The 26396-nt window shown below is 43.9% G+C and overlaps 1 protein-coding gene across 1 annotated transcript; it reads left to right on the forward strand.

The window, feature by feature from the left end:
- On the forward strand, positions 1 to 24812 carry asap3 (ArfGAP with SH3 domain, ankyrin repeat and PH domain 3). Its single transcript, XM_030392014.1, has 26 exons — positions 1 to 398; positions 4796 to 4868; positions 7152 to 7297; positions 8730 to 8804; positions 10204 to 10253; positions 10770 to 10893; positions 11806 to 11891; positions 12277 to 12352; positions 13304 to 13390; positions 13613 to 13722; positions 14679 to 14748; positions 14836 to 14923; positions 15228 to 15276; positions 16061 to 16227; positions 16369 to 16502; positions 16662 to 16753; positions 17364 to 17544; positions 18500 to 18585; positions 19857 to 19972; positions 20060 to 20127; positions 21251 to 21358; positions 21515 to 21734; positions 21870 to 22140; positions 22262 to 22478; positions 22643 to 22774; positions 22905 to 24812. Exons 1-26 carry the CDS (start codon positions 273 to 275, stop codon positions 22977 to 22979), a joined length of 3027 nt encoding a protein of 1008 aa, XP_030247874.1. The 5' UTR covers positions 1 to 272; the 3' UTR covers positions 22980 to 24812.
- Positions 24813 to 26396: the final 1584 nt, after the last annotated feature.

Genomic DNA, 26396 nt, shown 5'->3' on the forward strand with positions numbered 1-26396 from the left:
GGGGCGGACAATAGCGCGCTGGCGCACCTCCACGCGCACACATTCACAGTGCGGAGTCTGAACTCGGTCAAGACGCAGGCCCTCTTCACAGGAAACTTTTCATCTCGGAGACGCTTTCGGGAGCCAACACTCGGAGGAATACGGTCTCTTCTCGGCTGCCCGCGGTGGAGGAGTAAACTATCCACGTTTTCTTCAAATGGGAAGTACATGCGCGCGTAAAACTTCGGCTCACTTTTCTCCTCAGTGACTGTCAGACCCGCTTCGCTCGAAACATGCCGGAGCGAATCAGCATTTCGGACTTCGTGGTCCTCACAAACGAGGATATGTCTTCTCCCGGGACGTCAAGTTTTCAGTCCAAAATGAGCGACTGTCGGAACACAGTATCGGCCGTGGAGGAGGTGAGAGAGGCGGAGGGGAGGCGGCGCAGAGACACGCGCACCTTTGTGTGTTTGTTATTTACCTGTCCATAATGCGTATGTCTTTAAATTCACCTGTAGGGCAGCTCAGCTTTCAGCGTGACATGCTTAGTTTTTTTTTTTTTTTGTTTGTTTTACAGCACTGTGGAGATGAAGCATTATGTTGTGGGTCGTTAAACATTTTATTTGTCGTTCAACATTGTTTCCAGGTGAGCACAGCAGTGTGAGGGAAACATGGAGACTTTGACCGGGGTTTTTCCAAAACATCTCATTTCGTCATTTAATTCCAAAAGCTGTGCTTAATGTTAATTTTCCAACACGACACATTAACAGAGGTGCAAGGTGCACATATTGGGCTGACCTAATGTGCACTGAACTCTTGTGAAGACACTGGACTAAGATTCTGGAAAACTAAGCTGTTCATAAGTGCAGTGGCGCCCCCAGAAATCTTTAATAGGATTGGCAAGGGGGCCACTGATAGTCTTTGGGTGGCCACCAAAAACACAGAGGGATGTTAACAGTGGCCGGCTGACTGTGCATTTGTTATTTTTATGGACAATATAAATGACCAATTTACTGTAATTGAACAGTAAACAGACCCTGATGTAAAATATCTCAGCTGAGGAGGAAGCCAAAGTGCTTTCATGGACTTCGGACACACTCCGATACGGTAGGCGGCAGAATAAGGAGGAGAAGAACTAATGCAGCTCACCGATGTTGCACTCAAGGCATCAAACTGCTGCACCTGGGTAGAATGAGCCCCCAGGAAGAGTGCCAGGCCATAAAGCCAAATTTGCAGTTGCCAGACCCTGTAATTACAATTTCCAGGGGCCCAAAAACGACTTTCCCATGAGCTTAGTTTGTGAAAGAAGCAGCTGTAAAAAGCAGAATATATGGCCTTATCGAGTGTCCCGACCCCTGCGAAATGATTTGTTTCACTATCAGAGTTTGATTCATTTGGTTCACAAACATTTCCTGTGTCAGTCTGGATGAGCCGTGCTATTAAATGAATGTACTCCCACAAGTTAGCTGAGGGTTAAACAGGAAGTTCGCATGAGTGTAGTGAGCACGCTCTATGGGCCCCACAATGCAGGAGCTATGGGAAACATCCAGGTGACTTTATACCCAGAGATCGAAATTTATTTGACTTTATGTGCCCCTGAGCCACTTTAATAGGAATAAACACAACTGTCTCCAATGCTTTTTCCAGTTATCAGCATGCATCCATCAGATAGAATTGTTTATTGTAGACTAGAGAGTCAAACATGTCATGGCCAGTGGATGGTTTTTCTTACAGTTCTGGAGAAAGACAACACGATTCAATTTGCAATGCATACTCCACAAGGACAGGAAGGAGAGACAGTGGCGGTTCTAGACCAGTTTTATTAGGGGGGCCAGGTCGGGGCCTGCTTTTTTGTTAGGGGGCACATACAACCCGGGAAAAAAAGATAAATCCCTCATTCAGACAAAGCAGTGTTTACAATTTTTGGCGATTTTGATTGGGTAGTAAACTGCTGAGACACTTTATTTCAACCTTTCTCTTAAAAACAAAATCATTGCAAGAAATCTGTCATTGTATTATTGATGCAGACTCCCTGTCTGGGGGGCCACAGGGGGGTCCAGACTCAGAGTTACGGGGGCACTGGCCCCTGTTGGCCCCCCCCTAGAACCGCCCCTGAGGAGAGAGTCTATAAAAAATTATGGAACTTTTAATAATCCATCTTTTCTCACTACATCTTAACCTTTCATACCCTCAAGTGTGCATAAACTACAGGCAATTAACTTTTCATCATAGAAAATGTCAAATTAATGGTTAACCTCAGTTTTGGCTGGAAAATTATCCATATAGTCCGTCCTTAGTTAGGACTCATGGTGATTTACTGCAGGCTGGGCCTGCTCAGCACAAAAGTAAAGGTTACGTGAGGTAATGTAGCGTTCAGAGAGTTTACTTGGCCTCGTCCTCTGTCTCATGGGAGTCAGACTGCGATGGGACTCAAACAGAAGACACACATGGCACAGCTGACAGTGTGGCCCCTTGACAGATCAAGGTATTGTTTATGTGAGTGTGCACGCTCATGTTTGTCCATGCTTGCAGGCATGTCTGTGAAGGCCAGTTTATGCGTTTCGTCTGTTTGAACTGGTACCTTGGCTCAAGTCCTGTTTGAGGTCTGTGTGTGTTTGTGTTTGTTTGAAATCTGTTCTCGCAGAGCTCCTCGGGTAGAGGAGGAAACGGAGAGAGGCTGCCACGAACGCCATAAAACAAATAATCCAAGTGCGCACACAAGTCGGCCTTTCCTCGTCTGTTTTCTTGCGATATAACAATATGGTTCATTGTAACCCAACCGTGTTCTGTTTACAGTTGGAGCTCTGAATCATCTTGGTTTTAATGATACAAATTTAAAACTGGGAATATTTTGTGAAACAGTGTGGGGAAAATTTTATTGCTTCCTTTGTAATGGTTGTTTGTCAGCAGAAACGGTCTGAAGCAGCGATTCAATCCACACTCCAGATATCCTGATATTTCACTGATGACTTGAGAGCCTTAAAACGTCTGTGAGAGATGAAAGGCCTTCATTCCTGGCCAGAAAGTGACTGCTGAGCCGAGAATGGAGACAGCAGAGTCTAACATTTATAAAGAGAATAGAATATTTTAGACAGCTGTCTGATGTATTTATCTTGGCCTAATGTTCATATTTATGGCCATGACACACTGGAAAATGCATAGCTGGAATAGCTGCTCTGGGGAGGGACATGCTGGAATTCTACATGTGTGCACACAGACAGACAGACAGACGCGCACACAAATGTAAATGCACAATCCCTTTATAGACAGATCTATGGTCATTATGTTTAGTCTGCTCAGCCGGGACCAGCTTGATTAATGGCTAAGGCAATGTGTGGGCATGTGTGTGGTTTACGGCGGCAGGCATGGGGACAGAGACTCCATTCACCGCCACACAAACTCGGCTCCTTGTTACTTATTACTCCTAAATTAGAGGCAAAGATAAAGACGGACAGGGAATGGTTTCATTCGCTACAGCCATAAGCTGTCACACGCATTTCCATAAATGTTTTTTTTTCAAGTCAGTTCGTCAGTTTTCTCCTTTAATTCATTGGAGGGAAAAAAGCCTTTAGGTTATCCTGCAGCGGAGTGTGTCATCATGCATAGTTACTGAGGTAAATAAGGATCAGATGTCTGGTAGTCATGAAATATTAATCTCTGCTGCCAGCAGTCACACACACCCTGACAGCAGGTGTACACAACCTCATGTACGGGCACAAAAACACCCTGTGAAGACAGTCGAGGCTAGTTTCAATTACAGGTGGAGCATATTACACTTTCCAGAAGGCATGTGTTCATTGTCAGGTGTGTTATCTGCCTGTTTGTGTCTCCATGTGGTGTGATTTTAGAAGTTTAACAAACTTTCGTTGACCTGCACCAGCTTCTTTCCACTGCTCATCCTGTCTGCAAACCAACCTGCCAACAGGGGAAACTACAGCAGCAACAAGCGACTCCCATCTTTAGTCTTCACTAAATCACTTTCCCGTTAATTGTCTGCAGAGTCACACAACACAGCACCGCCTTTTAATTAGTGATCCAACACTTTGGGAGTGGACTTGACCGGGAAACAGCCTGGGGTGTGTAAACAACACCATCTAATAAGGCAGAGTCTCTGTTAAGTCTACATTACTGCTGGCTCATTAAAAACTATTTCTGGTGGTGGCACAGAGGTGGAGCGCAGCTCCGTGAAACAAGTGGCCTGTGTGAGCAGAATAAACAGGATGTCGTTTCAGACCTCGCTGGTTTGGAAGAAACGATTGATTGCCCAAATACAAGCCTTTTTGCATCATGTGTCATGTTTATGGGAAGTCTTGTTTTCCAGCTGAAGAAAAAACCTCAGTCTGCTCTCAAACTGAGAAAGTGTTGTCTGAGCCTGGAAATTGACAGTCAGACAGGTGAAATCAATGCAGTGACATCATTCGGGGTTGTACATGATTGTCTTGACGGAGGCTGCTGACTCACCTGTTCACCATAGTCACACATCGTGAGAAAACTGAGCTTAACTGAATGTGTGCACAAACACACGCACACTCACACACACCTCTTGTAAACCTGCTAAGAATAGCAAACACAAGTCAAACATTGTTATGATTGTGTGCTAATTATTATGTCCGTGAAAGCTTGTAACCCCTAATCTGCATGTCAAATCAAGTCAGTTTATCTCTGTAGTGCAAATCGAAAATCAGCATTCCTCAGGGGGTTTTACAATCTGTATAGTGGACGATGCTCTCTGTCCCCAGACCCTTGATTCAAGTAAGGGTAAGGAGTTGAGTTCCAATTACACATGTTTATCTTTGTCTCACTGTTTTAATTCCAGTCTCTGGAGACGGACCTCACAACCCTACAGAGGATGAAGAAGGTGATCAAAACTATACATGCTTCTGGACTCGGTAAGTGTCACATGATACAATCTCATTCACACAATACATCACTAGTTCAAGAAAACGATCCCAATCCAAGGCTCATGTGCTGGCAGTTTTCCGGATCTTTATTAGCAGCTGTAGTTTGCTCAGATGGCTCAGTAGCTGTTGTGATTTCATCCATAGCACCATGTTCATATCCATGCTGTCTTCAAATTTTGCATGAAAGTTCATTCCTGAGCTTGGAAATTTGTCAAAAGGATTTTTAAGAATAAAAACTCTCAACTTGTAACACTGTACAAATGTTTTGGTGTATTAATACATTACCAAACTACAACTTCTGACAAGATACAGAATCCCTGAAGAAGGATGTCTTTCCCCGCAAATTGTGCATGTCAGCTTGGCCTTTTAGTTTTTAAATAAAGGTCAGCCTCTATTATGGCTATTATAGCTTCATAGTGGAGCCTCAACATTGCTCATTGTACAGGCCTGACTCAGATGACCTCATCAAGCTCATGTGAGCAGTAGTGTTTATTAGTGAGGCCCCTTGTTATGGGACGGGAGTGCATGGGATGATGGGTGATTGTGTTTATATCCATACAGAGTGTATGGTTTTTGTGGCGTACATGTGTGTCTGTCTTAAAAAGTAAATGGTATGTGCGGTTTCGGCAACAATGAGGTGCCGTGCAGTGACCTAACAGATCCGCAGGGTCGCCGGGTGAATGTTTCTGCAAGTGTGTGTCTGTGTGTTCATCATGCAGGCTCGCAGTCCGTCACCACGGATCTATGAGATGTGAGCGTGCATTGAGATGTGAGTGTTCACCTCAAAAATGCGCGGTAGAAAACAGAGGAACTGTGCAACATATCCTGAAGTTGTTTTTCTGAGCTCGCTCATAAGCCTGCTTCCCATTTCGTGGCTTCAACTCATAGTTTTTAGTAAAAGTGAGTCAGAGAGAGAGAGAAAGCTGCCCAGAATTAAGCAACCAGATACACTCAGCAGCAGTAATGAAGTGCTCCATGACTATTCTCCATACGTGTTCACTTTACTTACTTTATGTTTTCTCCTCTCTAATCAGAGTAGAATCATATGGGTTAGTTCCAGTAATCTGACAACAGGAGACCTCCCCCTTTCGGTCATTACGTTGTTTAACCCCTTCATCAGTCCTGATGTTAATCAACAGCCTGACTCACCATGCGAACACAGACACATTCGTACGCCTACTCCTCCCCCACGCAGTCTGACGGTCCATTACTGTGTCACACATGCAAAAACACACACACACACACACACGCATACACACACACACACACACGGCGAGATGTTTCTCCTCTTTCGCTCTCTTCCCATAAACTGCTAAGTACCGCTTTTCTGCCAAGATGCTGCGGCCTGTGAGTCTGTGTGTGTTCTGGCAGGGGACTGCTGGTATCTGGTTGTTAAAGGTCAGCTGCACTATCGTCCTCTGTGACTCAACTGTTTGTTGTTCGATAGATGCATGTATGTTGTTTGTTATAAGACTTTTCTAATGGCCCTTTCGCCACAATGTCTGTTATATTGCTCCCCGCGGATTTCGTCTCCTCCATCCTGCTTTTGTCTGCATTCTTTCCCTGTCATCAAGAATCTTCCACTTTTGCTTTGCAGCCAGTTGTGTCAGTCTTGTACTTGTCTTGAAGGGCCAGCTGCAGCAGAACTTTACTTGAACTGTGTTCTTTCTGATAATTTATTTCTTTTGTTTGTTTAGTCTGCGGGTTGACGTGCTCCTTTACTACTTCCTTAAATTGTTAATCAACAATCCCCAACAAGTAATTTCATTTCTCCTTAGTGTTGGGATTTCCTCAAGATGTTTCGATATGACCGCGGTGGACAGACGTCTGGCTTTAATCGCTCATCCGTTTCCCATCCATGTTGATCTGAAAATGATGACTGCCGTGCCTTGATTTGTAACTTGTGTTTATTTGATGTCCACGACTAAGCCTCGCTTTAAAATAGCTGTAGGGCAAAACCTCATTTGGTTTAATGTAAACCAAAGCAGTGCCAGTCGGAGCTCAGATTCTTTTTCCATCAGCCTTTTTCCACATAAATTCAACAGACTGGGAGCCCACTGAGGTCATGACCCTTGGGAAAGTGACCTATAAGCCCCAGAGAAACGTGGGTCTCCTTCTGCATGATGGGTGGAAAACCACTACTAATTTATCCCACATGCCTGTCTTGTTAAATACTTTGACTGCAACAGGGCCAGCCAATCTGCCTTCCTCATGTTACCAAGTCTGAGTCACCATTTACTGTCTATACTGACGTTGTGTGTTGTTTTTCAGCCCACGTGGACAACAAGGAGCAGTATATTGAGGTGCTGGAGAACTTGGGGAATAGCCATCTGACCCAGGACAACAACGAAGTCTCCACAGGCTTCCTCAACCTGGCTGTGTTCACCAGAGAGGTCACGGCTCTCTTCAAGAATCTGGTGAGGAAAGGGGGGAGCTCTTCAAATTAGCTTGGAGTTCAAACCACACACACAAAACATGGCGGACTGCGGGAGGGTGGAAATGAAGACAAAACTTAAAGAGAAGCTGGTCCATTTAAAAAAATACTCAAATGATGGTAAAAAGGAGGACAAATTCCTCCCAATAAGATGTTGGGTGTATATGTGAGAAATAAGTGTGTGTTTGTGTGTGTATATGTGCATACGTGCACAAATGTGTGGAAGAAAAGGTTTTCAGCAGCTGCTCTCGACTCTGAAAATCTGGGGCAGTCCGGAACCCTCCCACTGATAGTTTCTATGGCGATGATAATTCATCCCAGACCTCCTTGTGTGGGTTAACACACACACACACACACACACACACACACACACACACACACACACACATTCCCCCAGCATGTGTCAATCAAGGCCTCACAAGGGAGACTGAGCCTTACAGATGTGAAGAGGAAGATGAGGATCCATAAGGCGAACAGGAAGGTGATTTAAGGAGTTGTGCTGCTGAATCAACCTGAACGCGTCCCTCATGTGCTGTGTGTGTGTGTGTGTGAGATAATGTGCTCGTCCCACTGCCTCAGTGTGCACACAGGCTCTCATGCATCGATCCGTGTCATTTGTACATGTGTTGACACTTCGGGAGGAGGCATTTCACCCGTGTCAAAACTCTTATCTAATAATTACCTCGGCGTTTGGATACCAACCAAAACTACCCCTACCTGTCGCCAGGCCTCTGTGTCAATATATAAAGGTCAGATCTGCGGTCGGCTCAAGGAAGTGGTTGGACATTATTTATGTCAAGAGCCGGGTGAATCTTGGTTGTCATCCAACAGGATCCATGGAAAGGCTGCAGGAACAGACGCTGTTCATTTCGACAGTGGTAACTGGAGATTTGCGGACAGGAGATGCAGGATGTATGTAGTCATGATGCATGACTAAGTAAAAATGTAACGTATTTCCACTGGGAAATTAGTGCTAATGATGTTGATCTTGTTGTACAGCTCAACCTGTTGGGGTCATGCTCGTTGTTTTATGATTCATTCTCCCCAGATCCCGAATAGACTCAGTTCATCTCATATCTGTCCAAACCTCAAATTGATGTCAACTTCCTCTGCACTGTACTCAAAAAAATCATTGCCTCATCGTCCGACTCGGATCAAAAAAATCTGAATGGTTCAGATTACTGCCCAGTGTTTTCGTTCAATGAATCACCGCCTCAAAAGGACTGAATCACCGTGTCTTTGGGTTATCCACAATCATTCCCAGAAATGTAGGTCCACAGGGACATAGGAGTGTGTACAGCAGTGTGTGCATGCGAGTGTTTGCTCACACTGTTGGAGATAAGAGCCAGCTGTAACATTATGTGGAATACTTTTAACTTGTATTACTAATCTGCTTTGTTTCTTACATGTTTCAGGTGCAAAACCTCAACAACATCATGGCGTTTCCTTTGGAAAATGTGCTGAAGTCAGAAATCCGGGACAGCAGACTTGTGAGTCTAGATTTCTTTATTATCATGACCGACTGATGCAATTGCTGGCCGAACTGGTATACACATGATGATGTCCTGTATTAGGACAGGGATACTACACCTGCCTTAAAGGAGATAATAATGTTATATTATTGTTGTTGTTAGCGGTGGTGGCACAGGCGTGTGTGAGCTGACCAATCAGAGCAGACTTAAAGAGACAGGAGCTAAAAAAGGGCATTTCAGACAGGGGGGAATTATTAATCTCAAAATTAGCATAATATGTCTCCTTTGAAGGAAATCTACTCTAAATGTTTGTATTTTATACTTTCTCATTCTATGAAGTTTTGCATTTCAGTTTTGATCGGCGCTTCAAATGAAGTGCAACACCACTGTCGTAAAATTCATCCACGTCATTGTGTTTTGTAAACTGATACTTATTCCGAATTTGATGCAACATGTTTCAAACACGTTTGGACAGGGGTGACATAAGACTGGGGAAGCCCACACCTGTTTGGAACATTCCACAGGCAAACAGGTTCATTGGTAACAGGTGATAGTCTCATGATTGGGTATGAAAGGGGGCGTCCTCAAAAGGCTCAGTCGTTCAAAGGAAGCATGGAGCGAGTGTTAAACACATGGCTGTATGAAGGATATTACTACATGGCCTTGGGCACACTGTGTCAGTAAACATAATTCTTTTTCATTGTTTCATTCAGTTTTTATTTACGTTCACACAGCATCCCGACTTCTAGCCCAGTAGTACGGTCAACAAAGCTCTTATGCTGGACTTATTCTAATGTGGGTATTTAAAGAGCCATTCTCTGTTGTAGATTTTTAACTTAATGGCGTAAATATCATAAAGGAAAATCAGTTTTAGTGTGGATTTCCTCTTTAAGCGCATAAGGCTGCCTGTCTGTGTCAGAGACGCAGCCGAGCTTTACCAAGATATTGGATAAGATGAGGCTGTTTATGCAGATCATTGCTTAAGGCCAAGCTGCGTTCCAATGCTCAAGCGATCCGTCTTGCACAGTATTTGGCCTCTTGATTCGCCATGCCAACAGACTAGTGAGTAATAACAGACTAATGCCTCGGTAAGCCGCTGTCACTGCCATGCCTCTGAAACAGCTGATTTGATAGATGAACGTTACTTCACTGTAATGCCAAGGAAGTGCAAACTGCTACTGAAAGCCTGTTCAGCCTGAAAGTGGACCAGTTAGCTTAACGTGAATAATCATGTCTCTGTGTATTAACTGTCTGCCTCCACCCAGATCTACGCAGGTAAATACCAAAACATGAGGCAGGACTGTGACATACTGCTTCAATTGACTGTCTCCTCTCCTCTCCTCTCCTTCTCCTCCTTCTCGTCCTCTTTCTCCTTCTTCTCCTTCTTTTTCTGCTCCTCCTCCTCCTCCTCTCCCAGGAACTCAAGAAACAGATGGAGAAGAGCTGGAAGGAGTACGACATAAAAATGTAATTAACCTTACTCTTACACTTAGATTGTTACCACACATCCAGTTCTTCATTTTGAAGCCTTACTGCTGCATGAAAACAAAAAAAAAAGAAAATCGAAGACTGAGACAGATGTTATTGCCCGAGGAGAACCACGTAGCACATTTACAGTTCTCGCTAGTCTTTTGCTGGGTCACAGAAGTTGCTGTAACAGCAGAGGTTAATAGGATAATGGTCCATTCCCCCATGGCGTTTCTCAATTACATTGCTGTGAAATAAAACTGAGGCGCTGCACTTTGCAGCTCTCATCTGATCTCATTTTGGTGTTGGTTTAAAGGGTTGTATAATGTTGTAAGGAGACTTCACCCCTCTCCATTATTGTCTCTCATTCGACTTCCTCTCCCCGCTCACCCTCTACATGAGGAAGTGGAAAAAGAGATAGAGAGCGGATCAGACAGATGAGAGCATTGTGAATCACATTGTGCGCATAAATAACTGTCTTTCTTTCTCTTTCTCTTCCCTCCCCCCCTCTGTCAGAGGGAAGCTCGAGAAGGAGAGGAAGGAGAAGGGCCGGCAGCTGGGGCTGATCAGGACTGAGGGATCCGACGGAGGGGAGGACATGGAGAGAGAGAGAAGGGCCTTTCAGCTGCAAATGTGTGAGGTGGGGGATCAGTGCCAGTCAAAATACCAGACCCAGACACCTTTCACATACCTGAGGCGGGCTTGATTTAATTTGCATGGGTGGTCTTGCCTTGCGGATTCCATATTCCATCCATGCTCAACTGCTCGGCCAGGCTCAATCCCTTTTGTATCACTCCCATGATAGGAAAATTAGGTTTCGGGAAGTTCGGACATGAGCTTAATCAGTTGAGTCTTGCCGAGCTGGGTCATATACATAAGTAAGTGCAGTTCAAAGGCAGATGGACATGCTTCATGACCGGCACCAAAGCCAAATCGGGGAAAAATTCTTGTGAAACGCACAGGCAGTGTTGTTACACACAGGTGGTGTAGTCTCAGCTATAAGTGTGTTAGCTGGGAAAAAAAACCCTGAGAAAAAAATAGTCCAACTAACCCTGACTGAGACCAGCTGTTGAGACAAAGAGGAGAGGCAGGGAAAATGGAATTTCCACTTGTTGCAAGCTGCTCCACCCCTCCGTCTCTGCGTCTCTTTCTTTCTTCTCCTCTGCATACATACAACACACACACAAATATACACTAGGCAGAAACACTTCAGTGAGCCTGTCTCTGCTTCAGCTGCAGAGAAACAGATGAATTTAACTTCAGGTTTATGGTGCAAAGACGGTGCAGTCATTTCTTCCAACCCTTTATATAAAGCTTTCCGAGTTATTCATATTTTTCCAGTTTCATTCTACAAGGTTCACTGGCTGTTGAAATAGGGATGACCTTTAAAAACAATATGAAGCAGTGTTCTGGGAAGCAAGGAGACAATCAAAACAGGATATTAAACATGTGCCAAGGATGAGCCTTAAATTACGGGTGCTGAAAAATGGTGGCTTGGTCTTCACATTCAGGCTGCAGCTGCTTTTAACCATCTGTGTGTTTATGCTTTCAGTATCTTTTGAAGATCCAGGAGCTCAAGGTGCGTCAGGGCCCTGATCTTCTCCAGAGCCTCATCAAATATTTCCAGGCCCAGCTCAGGTCAGTCTCAGCCGACATTACCCTTTTTTTCTATTTTTGTGCCGTTTTGTTCTATGTGTGAAATGGGAACGAGAAGGAAGGAAAAAAAGGTTTTGACTTTTTCCTGGCCTGGAAGTGTATGGTCGATTTGATTTCTACCTCAACGTTTCAGTGAAGGATTTCTGCATAATAGCTGAGGTTCTTTGGTTTTCACTTTTCCTTTTCCAAGCTATTATTACCGTTGTTATCCATTTACCCATTTTAATCACGCTGAGGGTTTTTTATGTGGGAGCGGAGTTGCTTATACAGCTTCAGCATGTGATGTTTTGGTTGGTGTGAGACGGGGATGTTTGGGCTCGAGTGCCACCATGACTCAGCGTTTGTTCTTTTTTTTTCCCCATCACAGTTTCTTCCAGGACGGGCTGAAAGCTGCTGAGAATCTCGCTCCCTTCATCGAAAAGCTGGCCGCATCCGTTCATACGGTAAATACACAGGAGCTCTTTTTTCTGGTGTGTCTGTCTACCTGCTGTATATCAGTCAGCGTTTACATGGGTAAAAAAAGTGAGTCAGCTCGTGTCTCCACACAGATTTGATATTATCCAGCTTTGTTATGATTCCAGAAAAACAATTGTGATGATTTAGAGGTGACACACACACTATTTTTTTCAATGGTTTTCTTCATTTGTCATCAGTTGCTCGGTCCCAATACTAGGTTAAAGAAGTTGCTTACAGTAAAGCTCCCACAACAGCCAAAACCTCCATCTCTCCCCCCTCCTCAGAGACTCACCCCCTCAAGCTCACCCCACAGGCACAAACTGTTATTGGAGTCTATTCCCAGAAATCTCCCCCCCCCCCCTTTTCCCCCATTTCCAAAAGATGAAACTGAAAGCATCCTTCATTTTCATTCCTTCCCTCATGCACACCTATTTCTCCAACCACCCCGACTGGATAGAGCACTGGAAACAGACTGTTAACTGTGATACTGGGAGCGTTAGAGGTTTTTCTGGTTGTGCATGGGCAGAACGGAGACCCGCTCAGACATGCCAGACCTCAGCCTGGAGAAGGAAATTCAGACAGAATCTGTGTTATGGTTCCCGGGAAAAAAAAAAAAAAAAAAAAGGCTGAAATATTTGACTTGACTTTAACAGACTTGTTTTGCATGCGAGACCGGCCACTCTGCTGCTTTCACACAACATGCAGGACCTCCTGAGTTGACACACCCCAGCGCCGAGCTCTGTTCTGCATTATTACACAAAGCTCTGATGTATTGTCATCCCACACCCAATTTCTTGGAACAAAATAATAAAAAAAATATTGCATGATCTAATAAACATGTGAGTGCACAAAAAACATGCTGTTCTTGTAGCTAAGTAGATTATTTTATTGCTGCAGTTGAATAAACATTCCCTCATGCTGTTGTGTGTGCGTTGTAGGTGCGTCTGGACCAGGACGAGGAGGTAAAACAACTCACTCAGTTGAGGGATTCGCTCAGATTGCTCCTGCAAGTGGAGGGAAAAGAGGTATGGTTACTAAAAAAGCCTTGTCATACCCTGAACTGCACTTTGTCAGTATGTAAACAAAATGTTGGCTCTGAAAACCTCCAGCGACAGATGGCTTTTATTGTTTCTTATGACTATCCTATGACTTTGCCCTGCCACAGTTGTTTTATACTGTTTTAAAATGATCCTAAGAGCTGGCTCAAAGCCTGAAGTAAAGTCCTAAATCTCCATTTTCCATCCCAGGAGTATCTGAACAGGAAGAACTCGGGCAACGGGTACAGCATCCACCAACCACAGGGCAACAAGAAGTATGGGACCGAGAAATCTGGCTTCCTGCTCAAGAAGAGTGATGGGTATGTAAAAGCATTAGTTACAGTGGTCAGTTGTAAGGTTGCAGGGAGTTATAACACAAATATTGTCTTGAAAATGGAGCAATTTAATTTTTACATCAAAATGTGCTGTTAACTCTCGTAAAGTAATCATGCTGCATTCAGGTGTTAAACCCTGGGGGGGGCAAGTGAAGGCATTTTTCTCCGACATAAGTTGTTTTCTCTCTTCTCTCTATTTATGACTTGCGAACTGATTATATAATCTTTCAAGGTTCCATGATTTTGTTTTTTGTCCATTTGGGAAAAACACATAAAAAACTGCCTAAACTTTTTATTTCCTCATGGTTTCACACATAGAAAGAAAATTCACCTTGGGAAATATTTTTTCACATGTTTTCACAAATGGAAAATACACAATTTAAGGGCAGTTCAACAGATTTATCCTGGCACAAACCTTTTCTTCTCAAGGCAGCAGCATTCAGAGCTGGTTGAAGAGTAAGCGAGTAAAGCATGGAGGGGGAAAAGGGGAACTTTTTTCAGCCCCACCTGGTCTTCATTATTCTGAGATGAAGATTCAAGCAGGGGCCTCTCCTGTGGAACTTATTGGCAGACTGGCTAACTGAACGGAGCCAACTTCTGCGTCATGCGCGCGCACACACACAAACACACACACACACATACATGCAGAGAGCTAGATTACAGTGTGATAAGGAGAGGGGATGTGGTTCAGTAGGGCGAATGGGAGACAGGGGGAGAGCAAGCTTTCCTCAGGCCACTGACGGAAAACAGAGCACATTCTCAGCCGTTTTACCCGATTCAATCAAGATAATGAGAGTGAACAGAAGTAAGCTGCGCCAGCATTATGTGTAGATCCCATTACTCAATTCAAGGCTACATGTTAACACCGTTATCACTTAATGCACTGCACAGATATCATCCAGGCTTTTCTTCAAACTGGATGATTTTTTTTTGGTTTGCAGGATCAGGAAGGTGTGGCAGAAGAGGAAGTGCGGAGTGAAATTTGGCTGCTTGACAATTTCCCACAGCACGGTGAGGACACATGGGCTAAACTGTCACCAAAGCATTCAGGTCAGACCAGAGTGAATACATATCCAATACATATGTGTTTGTCTTCAGATCAATCGACCGCCGGCCAAGTTGAACCTCCTGACCTGTCAGGTGCGACCGAACCCCGAGGACAGAAGGACCTTTGACCTGGTCACTCGTAGGTTCACGCCTGACTTTTGACCCTTCACACTTTACCCTCCACGCATCATCAGTAAAGACTCGATTGACTCATCTGCAGTGCAGCTGTTTGGAAGCTTTCAAACACATTAAAAGATTTAAACGATTGTGATGTGAAACAGCAGCGATTGTGCGTCATGCTTGTTTTATGTCATTTGTAGTCATGCAACGTTTATTTCTATGTTCCTGTTAACATTAAAGCCATCTTCACTCCCTCCTCTATTGTGCAATTTATTTTCTAGATGCACTGACATTGTTTCACCATCGTTTATCCTTCTCCATAGATAATCGGACGTACCACTTCCAGGCAGAAGACGAGCAGGAATGTGTGATGTAAGTGTGGAAGTACTACTATAAGCTGAATGCCCACTATTATTTCCTATCCTCTTGTTTCTCCTCATAGTGTAAGCAAGTTGTTACATGTTATACACCTTTATTTGAGCCCAAGTAAGAAGCTGTGCAAGGTTAGAAACAACAAAGATTGCAGTGTAGAGGAGAGCGTACTAAAGATGATAAAATGAAAGAGTATAATCTGATGACATGTGCAGTAAAGAAGGGCTGACCAAGGACAAAAAGGCAGGAAAAACAAAATAATGCAGAAAGGAAAATGCTGTCCTCTAGGAGTCCCCCCCCCCTGGCCCCAGCTGCTGATGGGTGGAACTTCTTTTTCTCACCGCAGCCGGCGAGCAGGGGAACTCTGTTATGTGATGTGGGGATTATGGGAAGTGCATGTGGGTTTCTCTGTCCCCTACCCTCCCATGTGTGTGGGCCTCCCATCTCGAAAGATTCTTTGATGTGATAAGCTGTGTGAGTTTAGTGACAGAGGAAGATGGAAATGGTTTGTGGAGAAAACGTACCAGTGCTTGCGAAATAAAAAAGATGTGAAGGTTCGGTTTGTGTGGCAGGGAAGTCTTGAAACAGAGAAAGGGAGAGTGACGATGACTTATAGACAGCTGAGCAAGAACAAATGCAAAACACATGTCGGAGCACTTTTTGATCTGTGTTGAAACAACTGAAATGATCGATCCTTCGGTTTTCAAATGGTGCCACAAGAAACATTTCTCCTCTGTTCTCTGTTGTTAATTGTATTATTTATGTATGCGTATCCCTACTTTAGTTGGGTGTCAGTGCTGCAGAACAGTAAGGAGGAGGCCCTAAACACAGCGTTGGGAGGAGATCAGCTCCACCTCCAGGACAGCGGGCTCCAGGAACTCGCCCGAGCCATTATCGCCGAGCTTCGACACATGCCAGGCAACGAGGCCTGCGCCGACTGTGGGGCTCCAGGTCAGCCAGACATTGTTGTTGATGATCACTGTAGAATATAATATGTTATAACCTGTTCCATGTATTTTACGAGAATGATGTAACCAGCAAAATTCAGTTCAGATCAGTTCAATGTTCCTGTCTTTGCTCCATGTGTATTAGATCCAACATGGCTGTCGACCAACCTGGGCATTCTGACCTGTATAGAGTGCTCTGGCATCCACAGAGAGTTGGGTGTCCACTACTCCAGGATCCAATCACTCACCCTGGACCTTCTGAGCACTTCTGAGCTTCTGGTACTACATGCACACATGGAGAGACACAAAAAACAAAAACCCAGTCCTGGTGGATTTTGTTTTGTCAGGATTTCCTAATTACTCCTCATTATGTAACCGTCTGCCTTTCATTGAAATGCTTCGATGTCACATCTTTGTGGCTGGATCGTGTCATTTCAGTTGGCTGTCAGTATTGGAAACACCAGATTCAATGACATCATGGAGGCAGGCCTTCCAAATGACTCTGTCAAACCATTGCCACATAGTGACATGTGAGTTACTCATTTCTTTTAACCTGTTCTTATTCCTGGAAATGTATGTAAAATACTAAAATGCTTATCCCAGTTTAGCCCAAAGTAAATTCAAACCTGTGGTTGAACCATTTGAAGTTGAAAGATAAGATGATTTTACCCCCCAAGCTGTCAGAAGGTTTGTATGTTCTTCTGGCATTAATCTATAGGAGTTTAATCACACAGAATTATTTGTTTTTCTCATCTACATTTTCAATGCAAAATTAAACCTGCAGATGACCTGTACCTACCTCAATAGCTGTAACACATGGGTTCACATATATATCGTTACATGGTCTAAGTTCAAATTTATTCAAGTGTCTAGCAAAAAACTTAAATCTAATGGCCTCAAAATACCCCTGCCTAAGAGTAATGGGGCAAAAACTTATTATAATTGTGCATTTCCTTATTTACACTAACATCATGTTATAATAGAGTAGTCAAAAACAAGTAGATCTGCAATGTAGAGGGATCTGGTTGCAATGGGAATAAGAGAAGGCAGTTTTTGCTGGAGTTTGACTTCAGTTTAATGATTTATATTTATTATACTTAGTGTATTCTTACATTAAAATGTGCAACCTTCATCAACCAGGAATGCCAGGAAGGAGTACATCGTGGCGAAGTACGCCGAGCGCCGGTATGTCATGCGTAGAGAAGAAGCAGATCCTGGCCGGCTTTACGACGCTGTGAAGAGTCGTGACCTCACCTCTCTTCTACAGATCTACGCCGAGGGAGCCGACCTGGCTAAACCGCTCACGCTGCCTGATGGACAGGTAAAGCTAATTTACAGCCACATGAAGATTTCCCACACCTGCTTCGCTTCCTGTAATGTATCCCATTAGGGTGGGAACGCATGTAATAAACCATCATCTTGAGACAAATTTTAACTCTTGACATGCCCACAGCTGTCACGCATTTAGGTTAAATGACAGCTACATCCTGAGAAGGCTGCCCACCCGGCTTGCTGAAAGCAGTGTTTCAAAAAGTTACTAAATTCCTGTCACTCAAGAACTGTGACTGAAATGGCTTAAAAGAGGATCACATCCTCAAAATCTTAAAAACATGTTAAGACATACAGTATGTAGGAAGTGTGGGGATAGTTACAGTATGTGAAGTATGTGTTAATTGTCCTCTTGTGTGCACGGTTCATGTAGGCGGCTAGTCTGAGGCCCTCCCGTCTCCTCTGGCCTCTAATCCAATCTTTCCCTCCCTTTTTCATCCTCTCATCGCGTTTCCTGCCGCCTCTGCTGTCTCCCTTCAACGCCTTAGCTACTCGTCTTTAATCATGCTCTACCATCCCGTCATACACTTCCTGCTCAGCATAAGCACCGCGTGTAGCACTGCCGACTGCGCCGAGTGTGTGTATGTGCGTGTTTGTTTGTGTTGGTCGGCCCTCGTTTATTATTTCAGCTTTTAGGTCAGAGCTCGTGTCTCCTGAGAACAAGTGAGACGAGCTCATTGAATTACGCAGGCACTTAAGTCTTTCCTCTGCCCCTTCTCGCTGTGCTTCACATAAATAGACATGTTTTCACTTTTCAGCACATAAACAAATATGAGTTGCACAATTTAAGCCCCTGACATTTGCTTCATTGTATTCTTGTAGCATGTCTCAGACCTGCTGGTCGGATACAAAACCCAGCCACCTCAGGCCACTGACTGATGTTGAACTGGTCTCTTTTGAGGGTCAACAATTTTTTCCTAATTTGCACTCTTTCCTTGTTGTTTAAGGGCATCAAGGAAACAGCTCTCCACCTCGCTGTGCGTCTGGAGGAAAGGAGCTCTCTGGCGCTGGTGGATTTCCTCTGCCAGAACAGGTCAGACACTGCCAAGGAGTGATGAATGCTGCCTATCTCCTTTTTGTATGAAGACAGTTGATCAGTCAGTGTTTACATGACACTCGAGAAAACCGAATTACTGGGTTAGTCGGACTCTGATCAGATTTTAAGATGCAGGTATACACCTTAGTCTGACTAAAATCGGACCTGATCGGATTTCTCATAGTCGGATTAAAACACCTAGATTATTCGATTGATAGTCGCATTACTGCATGTATACGTTACATCAGATCGGATCAGATCTGCGTTCTGTGCAGGCTCGATTTTTTTCCCCAGGGCCGTGAGCCGGAAGTAGGACGACGGTGGCGTCTTTCCTCCGAAATAACTGCAAGCAAGAGCGCCATTGTGCATCTAGTTTGTGTAATTATCATGTACACCATATATGAAATGTACAAAGATGTAGCTTCGTCTCGCTCTTCGTACGCCATCTTTCTCGAATACCGAGCCAGAGTTTGTTGTTACTGGTGACGTAAAGAGGTCAGCCGGAGGTGGCTCTATTACCACTAGTTGAAATGGGTAGTCGAACTATGGCTGTAATCTGACTAAGCTGTGCATGTAAACGTACTTAAGCCTGGTTTATGCTTCTGCGTAGCGGCGACGGCGTAGCTACGTCGTCGACCCTACGCCGTCATTGAGCATTCGAAGTTCTGCGTCGAGGGAACGCGTTGTTCTGCAATTCACCGCCAAGCCGCTAGGGGGGTGTGGCTGTGTCTTTGTTTGGTTTCGGGGGGTTCATATCAGATTCCTTAGTTTTCTTCCGGTCAGACAGTAAACAATGGCAACTGAGATGGAGCGGGTGTTTTTGGAGATGGAGCTCGTGGATATTGAACAACAAATGCTGTTATTAAAATGTTGAATGTTGTTATACTGTTGACCGGAAAAGCAACTGCCGGAAATGACGTTCTGAGCGGACCAATCACAGTCCTTGCCGGTCGCATCTCGACGCGTCGACGTGACACGTAGTCAGGATTTTTTGGAGGCGCACGTCAGGCTACGGCGTAGGGTCCGTGTAGGGGTCTGCGTCGACGACGTAGCTACGCCGTCGCCGCGATGCAGAAGCATAAATCAGGCTTAAGTTTTGAACAGTGGTGTTGCACTCAGAAAGTGTGGGGGGCGCTTTAAACTGCATTAATAATGGTCTTTAAAATGTGTTAAAATTGTAAATGTATCTTGTTGAAAGCTGCACAAACCCTTTTGGAGAGCTGATAATATTTAACACCATATGTCTCTACCCTATGTTCACTCTACAGCAACTGTCTGGAGAAGAGAACAGCAGAAGGAAACACAGCTCTTCACTACAGCGTCCTGCATCACAAGCCAGAGTCTCTGAAGTTACTGCTCAAAGCAAAGGCAGCCCTTCACACAGGTACCTTTAGCTTTATCTACTTTGTTTTTTTCACCTGGTGCAATCGGTAAATACTTAAAAACATTTCTTCTCTTAAATCTACTATAGTGAACTCTTCAGGAGAGACGGCCCTTGATGTTGCACGGAAGCTGCAGCATGTGCAATGTGTTGAACTGGTGAGACACCTCTTTTTCTCTCTGGTTTCAGTCTTTTAAAGTTTTGATTCATAAATTCAAAGAACACACACAATCAGGAGGGTAAGTTCAACAGTGATCGAGTTGCAACATTAAAATGCCTACCACAAAGCCAACTCCAGAAACAAAACAAGACTTGAAACTTCCCCAGCTGGAAATACTACCTAGAAATAACTCCCCATGCAGCAAAGCTCAGCTAAGGACTCACTCCCAGGACAGGGAATCTTAGCCTCATCAGGTCCCAGTGTGCATCATTTATAAACTGGTTTTATTTTCTTACCGGACATCTGCCCTGCTGAATCAGACCTGCCTTGTGTAATATCCTGTTTGATTGTGCACAGCCTTGTTTCACAGGCTTTGTTGTTAAGGGATCGACTAATGTTACAGTGAGCAGCTTTAAAATGAACCCCGTTTCCCAATTCACAAAATTTTCTTTTGCATTGAGGTGATCTCTTTCTGTTTATTAGGCTAGGAGCTGCAATGAGGTGTGGGCTGTCTCTGGACTCTAGGCCTTTTTCCTACTTGTTTTTCAGTTCCATTTTTTGAAACATCTGCAGATTTGAAGGTCACACTGACATGACTGATAATTGCCATTCAGGAGGGAGTTTTTATCAATAGGTTTTTTTTCCCCCCAAATTGCATAATGATGAATGATGGCTCGTGTTCATATTGTTTATAATCCTGCCATGTCCATACTATATCCATCAGTCTCAAAATATTGAACAGCTAGCACTGAAACATCAACATGTTTTTACTCATCTGTAGCTACAACCCAAGTACAGCAAAGAAGCATAACTACTTGAGGAAAGCAGTGGAAAACTTTGGTTTGATAGTGCCAGGTACACCGCTACTGCATCATGAGATAAGATAAAATAATCCTGAGGAGGAATTCAGATGTTACAACAACACAGGGAAAAAAATAAGTCTGAATAAATAAACTTAAGTAAATAAATACACTGTAAGTATGTAAAGTAAAAACAAGAACAGATGAAGTAGGAAATACTTCATATCATAGCTATCTTATCCCTCATATTGTATGTATACTTTTATAATGTGGAGATGAGAGTATCCTGAGTGTTTTTTTGTGTATGTGTGTGTATTTTAGTTGGAGCTGGCCCAGAGTGGGAAGTTTAACTCGCAGATCCACGTGGAGTTCATGTGGGAGACACAGTCCCAGGAGTTTTATGACAGTGAGGATGACCTGGATGAGAGGGTAAGAAGCCAGTGTCATTACTGACTTTGTGTCTCTGCCAAAAAAGCCTTAGCAATGTTTGGAGCAGAATAGTAGAGGGGTTTTCCCCTTAAATCAAACAAAGAAAGTTGAAGAACTAAAGAAATTCACCATGTACCCATTTCTACTTTGTTCCAGGTGAGCCCGTTGCCCAAAAACCGCTCTCCTCCGTCCTCAAATGGAGGTGGGGCCTTTGCCCGCTGGAGTGTGGCTGGTGGTGCCAATGGTGGTGTGGGGAGCAGACCTTGTCAAACCTACGAGAATCTAGACTTCCTATACAGAAATCCTCCAGCCAACAGCGCCCCCTCTGGAGCATCAGCACCACCACCTCCACTGCCAGCTAAATGCATCCAGAGAGGTTAGATTCTGTGGTGTGGAAGACTTGCCTGCATTAATAAATACTAGTCTTTCACCTCAGAAAACGCAATCGTTATGATTCAAAAGTAGTCCTGCTTGCGTGAAAGATGACGTAATTTTCTTCCCCTCTCTGCAGGTCGCTCTGACCCTCAGATTTCGGTCACAACACAGGAGGGCAACCCTATTCCACGGCGCTGCTCTAACCCGGCCTCACACTCCTCCAGTCCCCAGACACGGGCCAGACATAGCTCTCCTTCAGCCATCACAGAAAACCAAGGCCAGGTGGGAAAACCACCGAGATCTCCACATGGACAAGGAGGTTTGTTCAGGGGACAGTCCAGTGCTAGCTCTGGCTCTCAAAGCAGTGTCGCGTCAGCATCCTCTCAGAACCACATAGGGCCCGTCAGGTGAGATAGCACTGCTACAAAGATATTGTCATGTGTAAATAAGGCCAGTGAAAGGATTCAAATGACATACCTATTTTTGTTCGATCAGTGTTTTTTTAAATGTTACTTCTTCACCCTCCAGTTCTGAGAAGACCACATCGTATCGTCGGACCAGCAGTGGAGGAGGCAGCCAGGGGAAGTGTGGTGTGATGTCTCCGAGCTGTGTGGGCAGCCAGGAGGAGCTGTACTGCAGCTTAGTGGGGAATAGTCCAACCCTCACCCTAGCCCCGCCTCCAGCACCAGCACGGTCATCCTCGCCTACCGTAACCTGTGCCCCACGACCCCGCAGGAATGCAATGGTACAGTCACACAGAAACTGCTTTTTATTGTAGTCTGCCTGTAGTTAAAGTCCTCTATATTGCAAGCTATAATTCCACAGGGCTCAGAAAGGGCCTGTAAGATTTCACAGTCAATATAAATTTGCTGGTGGCACACTGAAGAGTATATCGCATGTCTCCTCCAGGTTTCTGGCAGCAGGCCACATCAGAAGCGTGTCAAGGCTTTAGTCGACTGCAGAGCAGTCAGTTCAGAGCAGCTCGCCTTTTTCAAAGATGAGATCATTGTGGTCACGGCCACTCATGACCCCCACTGGTGGGTAAGTGCAACTACAACTTCTAGATTCCATTCCAGTGCCTTGTCTGCTTCTCTTTCGGGTAAGAATGTGACAGATTAATAAGATGGTTAAGTAAATTCATGTCATAAATATTACATCACTGTTGTTCCAGGCTGGCCACATAGACGGGGACCCTAGCAGGAATGGCACTTTTCCTGTCAACTATGTACATAAACTGACAGACTAAGGAGAAATGGAAGCATGAAAGTACTGTAAAGTAACATCTAGAGGAACTGAACCAAGATGGGATACTTACTGGAAACTTACAGTGGATTTTATCTACAGGAGAGGACAGTGTTGTTCTCCTGGATCTAACTCAAACTTGAGGGTTGGAGCAAATGGAGAATATTTCCACATGAGGATATACTAGCCAAGGGATGCCGGAGGATATAAATGGTGCTGTTGTAGGGATTTATACCTTTAACATTTACTCATCATGGAAACCAACAAGGGAACTGAAGGCTTTCACAGCCCCATAAAGCATCTCAATCCAAGGACAATATTTTCTCTCCTGTTGGTCTGTCCTTGGTTTTTTTAACTGCATCATGTTTCTCCACTTGACTCAACTCATAAACCACTATTAATAGGTACGAATGCATTTGTGGTTGAGGTAGAAACTGCTCTAATATCCAATATCTAAGCATTAATGATTGCAAATGTTCAAGTTGTCCATACTGATCTAGGATCTGTAACCTAGAGGTGAAACTTACCTGCAGGGCGAAACCCTCTAAGGCACTTTAAACTCATTGAGAACTCTTCTCAGAGCTGTAAATGTGTACCGAGCCAGGATGGAGCTGTTCTTTGTTCTGAACGGAAGCGGTCTAGTCTTTTTAAAATCGCAGCATACTGTGGACTTGGACTCGAGGTTCAAACCTGCCCAGTGTCTGTTGCAGCCTGCCCTGGGACTCCCAAAGTGGCTCTGTGCCTGCCAGTCTGTCTCCAACAAAGCGGCAGGCGTCTGGGCCACAGGAGGAGAGATGTGAAACTTCAGCTCAGCCATCTTGGCTGTGGGCACAGCTCACTGGCTGCAAGGAGAGTGGAGGCTCCAGTTTCTTTTGGCTCCAGGCATCCGTCTCTGGAGAACCCGGAATAACAACGGTGTGTTATAGAAGGAAAAAAAAAAAAGACTCTGTTCTACCAGAAAATGGCACTTAAAGGAGAGCTTGTTGATAACAGCAACTCACTGCAGTAATTTGTTCAGCGAACACACACTTATTGGGGACACGTGTGTATTGCCAGATACACACAAGCACACTTGCACTTACTAAACACACAGTAGCATCCAGGATGTGGGATCCTTTAGGGAAGAGAGGAGAGTTGGGAGTTGGGGAGGTGTGACTGCTCCACTTTTTATACTATTAACACATTTCACAGCTATTACACACAATTTGTTGTACATAATTGTCTGAAAATGTCCACAGATGTACTGTATATATCACCGGTTTTCTCAACTGCATTATAAAGGGACTGTATCATTATATAGTGTTACTTCACGTTGGCAATTTGTTGCGATTAGATGTCTTGTTTCCTCTGTTCTTGTTCATTGTTTGTCTAAATGGCTGTAAGAGTAAAAAATAAGGTTGCATAATCAGTGTTCAGAAGGATTCACGTCTCACTGCGCTGAAAACAAACACCAACAGTGACAGAGGCAGAGGCAGGCAGGAAGCAGGTGTTCGCTCCCTTTTAAAATCACTCCGGAGTTGAAACAATTTTGAAGAGGAGTCCGTTTCTGCTGGTGTTGCAGTGTTTATGACTAAGCAAACCAATTGCGAGACGGACACGTTGTCAGGTAACTGTGGAGCAGTAAATGACTGTAAACAGAAACTCAAATGTAAACAGTGGTAAATTAACTCATCAGTCAGTATATCTGTAACATACACATGAAAAAAAGTGTTTAATAAAGTGCCCTTAAGTTTTTTTTTTTTAATACTGTAAATCGTGATATTTTCTGTGATGAAAAATGAAGTATGTAGAGATCTTCTTCCTACTGATGTTTGTGATAAAACTGATTCTGACATGGGTTTGGCGGCCACAATGACCTTGTTGCACACCTACGCTGCACACTACCGAAAAATACAACTTAGCGAACGTCAACATTTAGAAGCACTGGGTTAACATTTTATAGTTACAGTACAAACCATACATAAAATAGTGCTTGATTCACGATGATTAATGCTGTCAATTATCAAAAAGGTGCAACGTGTGAATTTTCGTTTCAAACATCCAAAGATTACTGAGTATGAAGAAATAACAATTTTGATGTTATGTCGAAAACATTGACTTGTTTTGCATTGCAGACATATCTTTAGAATTTAGCATGCTAACCAGCCACAAGCTGCTACAAGAGCCCAGTACAGACAGTCAGCTTATGACCGCTAGCTACATGATCAAGGTGACTAGCCAACACCAGCAGCAGTTAGTGGCTAATCGGGTTATATGCTGCCCCCTATTTGTTTTGTGTATGAATTGCTATGGCCCATTTAAATATCACCCCAGTATAGTCATTAAAGAAACTCATGATCTGTTTGAATTCTTATCTACTGTTTTAAAAAGTAGTATAAAGATCATTACTCTGAAACAACCTGGGGTAAATAAAATGACAAACTGAAATTGAATACATTTAAAAGAAATGGAACCCTTGTATATGCATTTTCACTTCCTGCCATTTCTGGCCACCTCCCCCCACCTTCTAACCTTTGTGCCTGTCCCTAAAGCCAAATCTCTCCATCCATCTTTCTTGGCAGCTTTCCCTTACAGCTCTCTGTCCTCCCAGGCTCATTTTGTCTCCGTCCGGACATTACTTAACCCTGATCCTGGATGATGAAACTCCAACCTGTCACTTACATAACCCGCCACCTCGCTAACAGCAAGGATAATAGTGCCACGGCCTATTCTGCTCTGCCAACTGAGTAGCCTCCACGCACACACATTCCCCCACTGTTAGACTTGCCTCTTTGTACTAATGCACATACCAAGCACTTTCAGTAATGTAACTTATACAACAACAATCAGTAATGCTCTCATTCATTGTATGTTTAGCCATACATATGCAGAAATGACACATTTTAATGTAATGTACATGCTGTGGAATATAATAGTAATCCATGAAATGCAGAGGAAAGCCTGCACTAATCTCTGGATTTATAAAGAATGTTTTGGGTTCAATATTAGCTTTTTTTTTTTTTTTTTTTTTTTTTTTAAATGCAAGTATGTCGAGTTTTTACCCATCAGCGTCTGTAATCTTTAAAGACAGAATATAATAGGGGATGTTCTAACTTTCTAATGCCCTAGATGGTCAGATCTGCATGTCTAAAAGCCATCCACTTGGGTGATGCATTTCACTGAGTGAGCAACGACAGAGACATCAGCTTAATGTTACTTCACAAATCCTGGCTGGCAATAGTAAGCACTTGGAAGTGGGATACATTTCCAGTAAATCTGCCCTTTCCATCTGAACACGGGGGTTATCTAACCTCCATTTAACCAAATAATCAGCTGTAAGAGGCTCTGATGAACAAGAAAAAAAGACTGACACTGGATGACTGCGTGTAGCTTTTCTCTTTCTCACCTGCAGCATCTTGTTACGTCAAAGAGCAGTTTTTTG

This window comes from Sparus aurata, chromosome 16 (genome assembly GCF_900880675.1).
Source record: "Sparus aurata chromosome 16, fSpaAur1.1, whole genome shotgun sequence".
Lineage (NCBI taxonomy): Eukaryota > Metazoa > Chordata > Actinopteri > Spariformes > Sparidae > Sparus > Sparus aurata.

Bases quoted from the DNA above. Each gene is read 5' to 3' on its own strand.
- asap3 (XM_030392014.1), top strand. From the start codon at position 273: ATGCCGGAGCGAATCAGCATTTCGGACTTCGTGGTCCTCACAAACGAG. The intron at 17,545-18,499 runs GTAAAGCTAATT...TTGTTGTTTAAG, and splicing joins TCACGCTGCCTGATGGACAG to GGCATCAAGGAAACAGCTCT. The intron at 21,735-21,869 runs GTTAGATTCTGT...CCCTCTCTGCAG, and splicing joins AGCTAAATGCATCCAGAGAG to GTCGCTCTGACCCTCAGATT.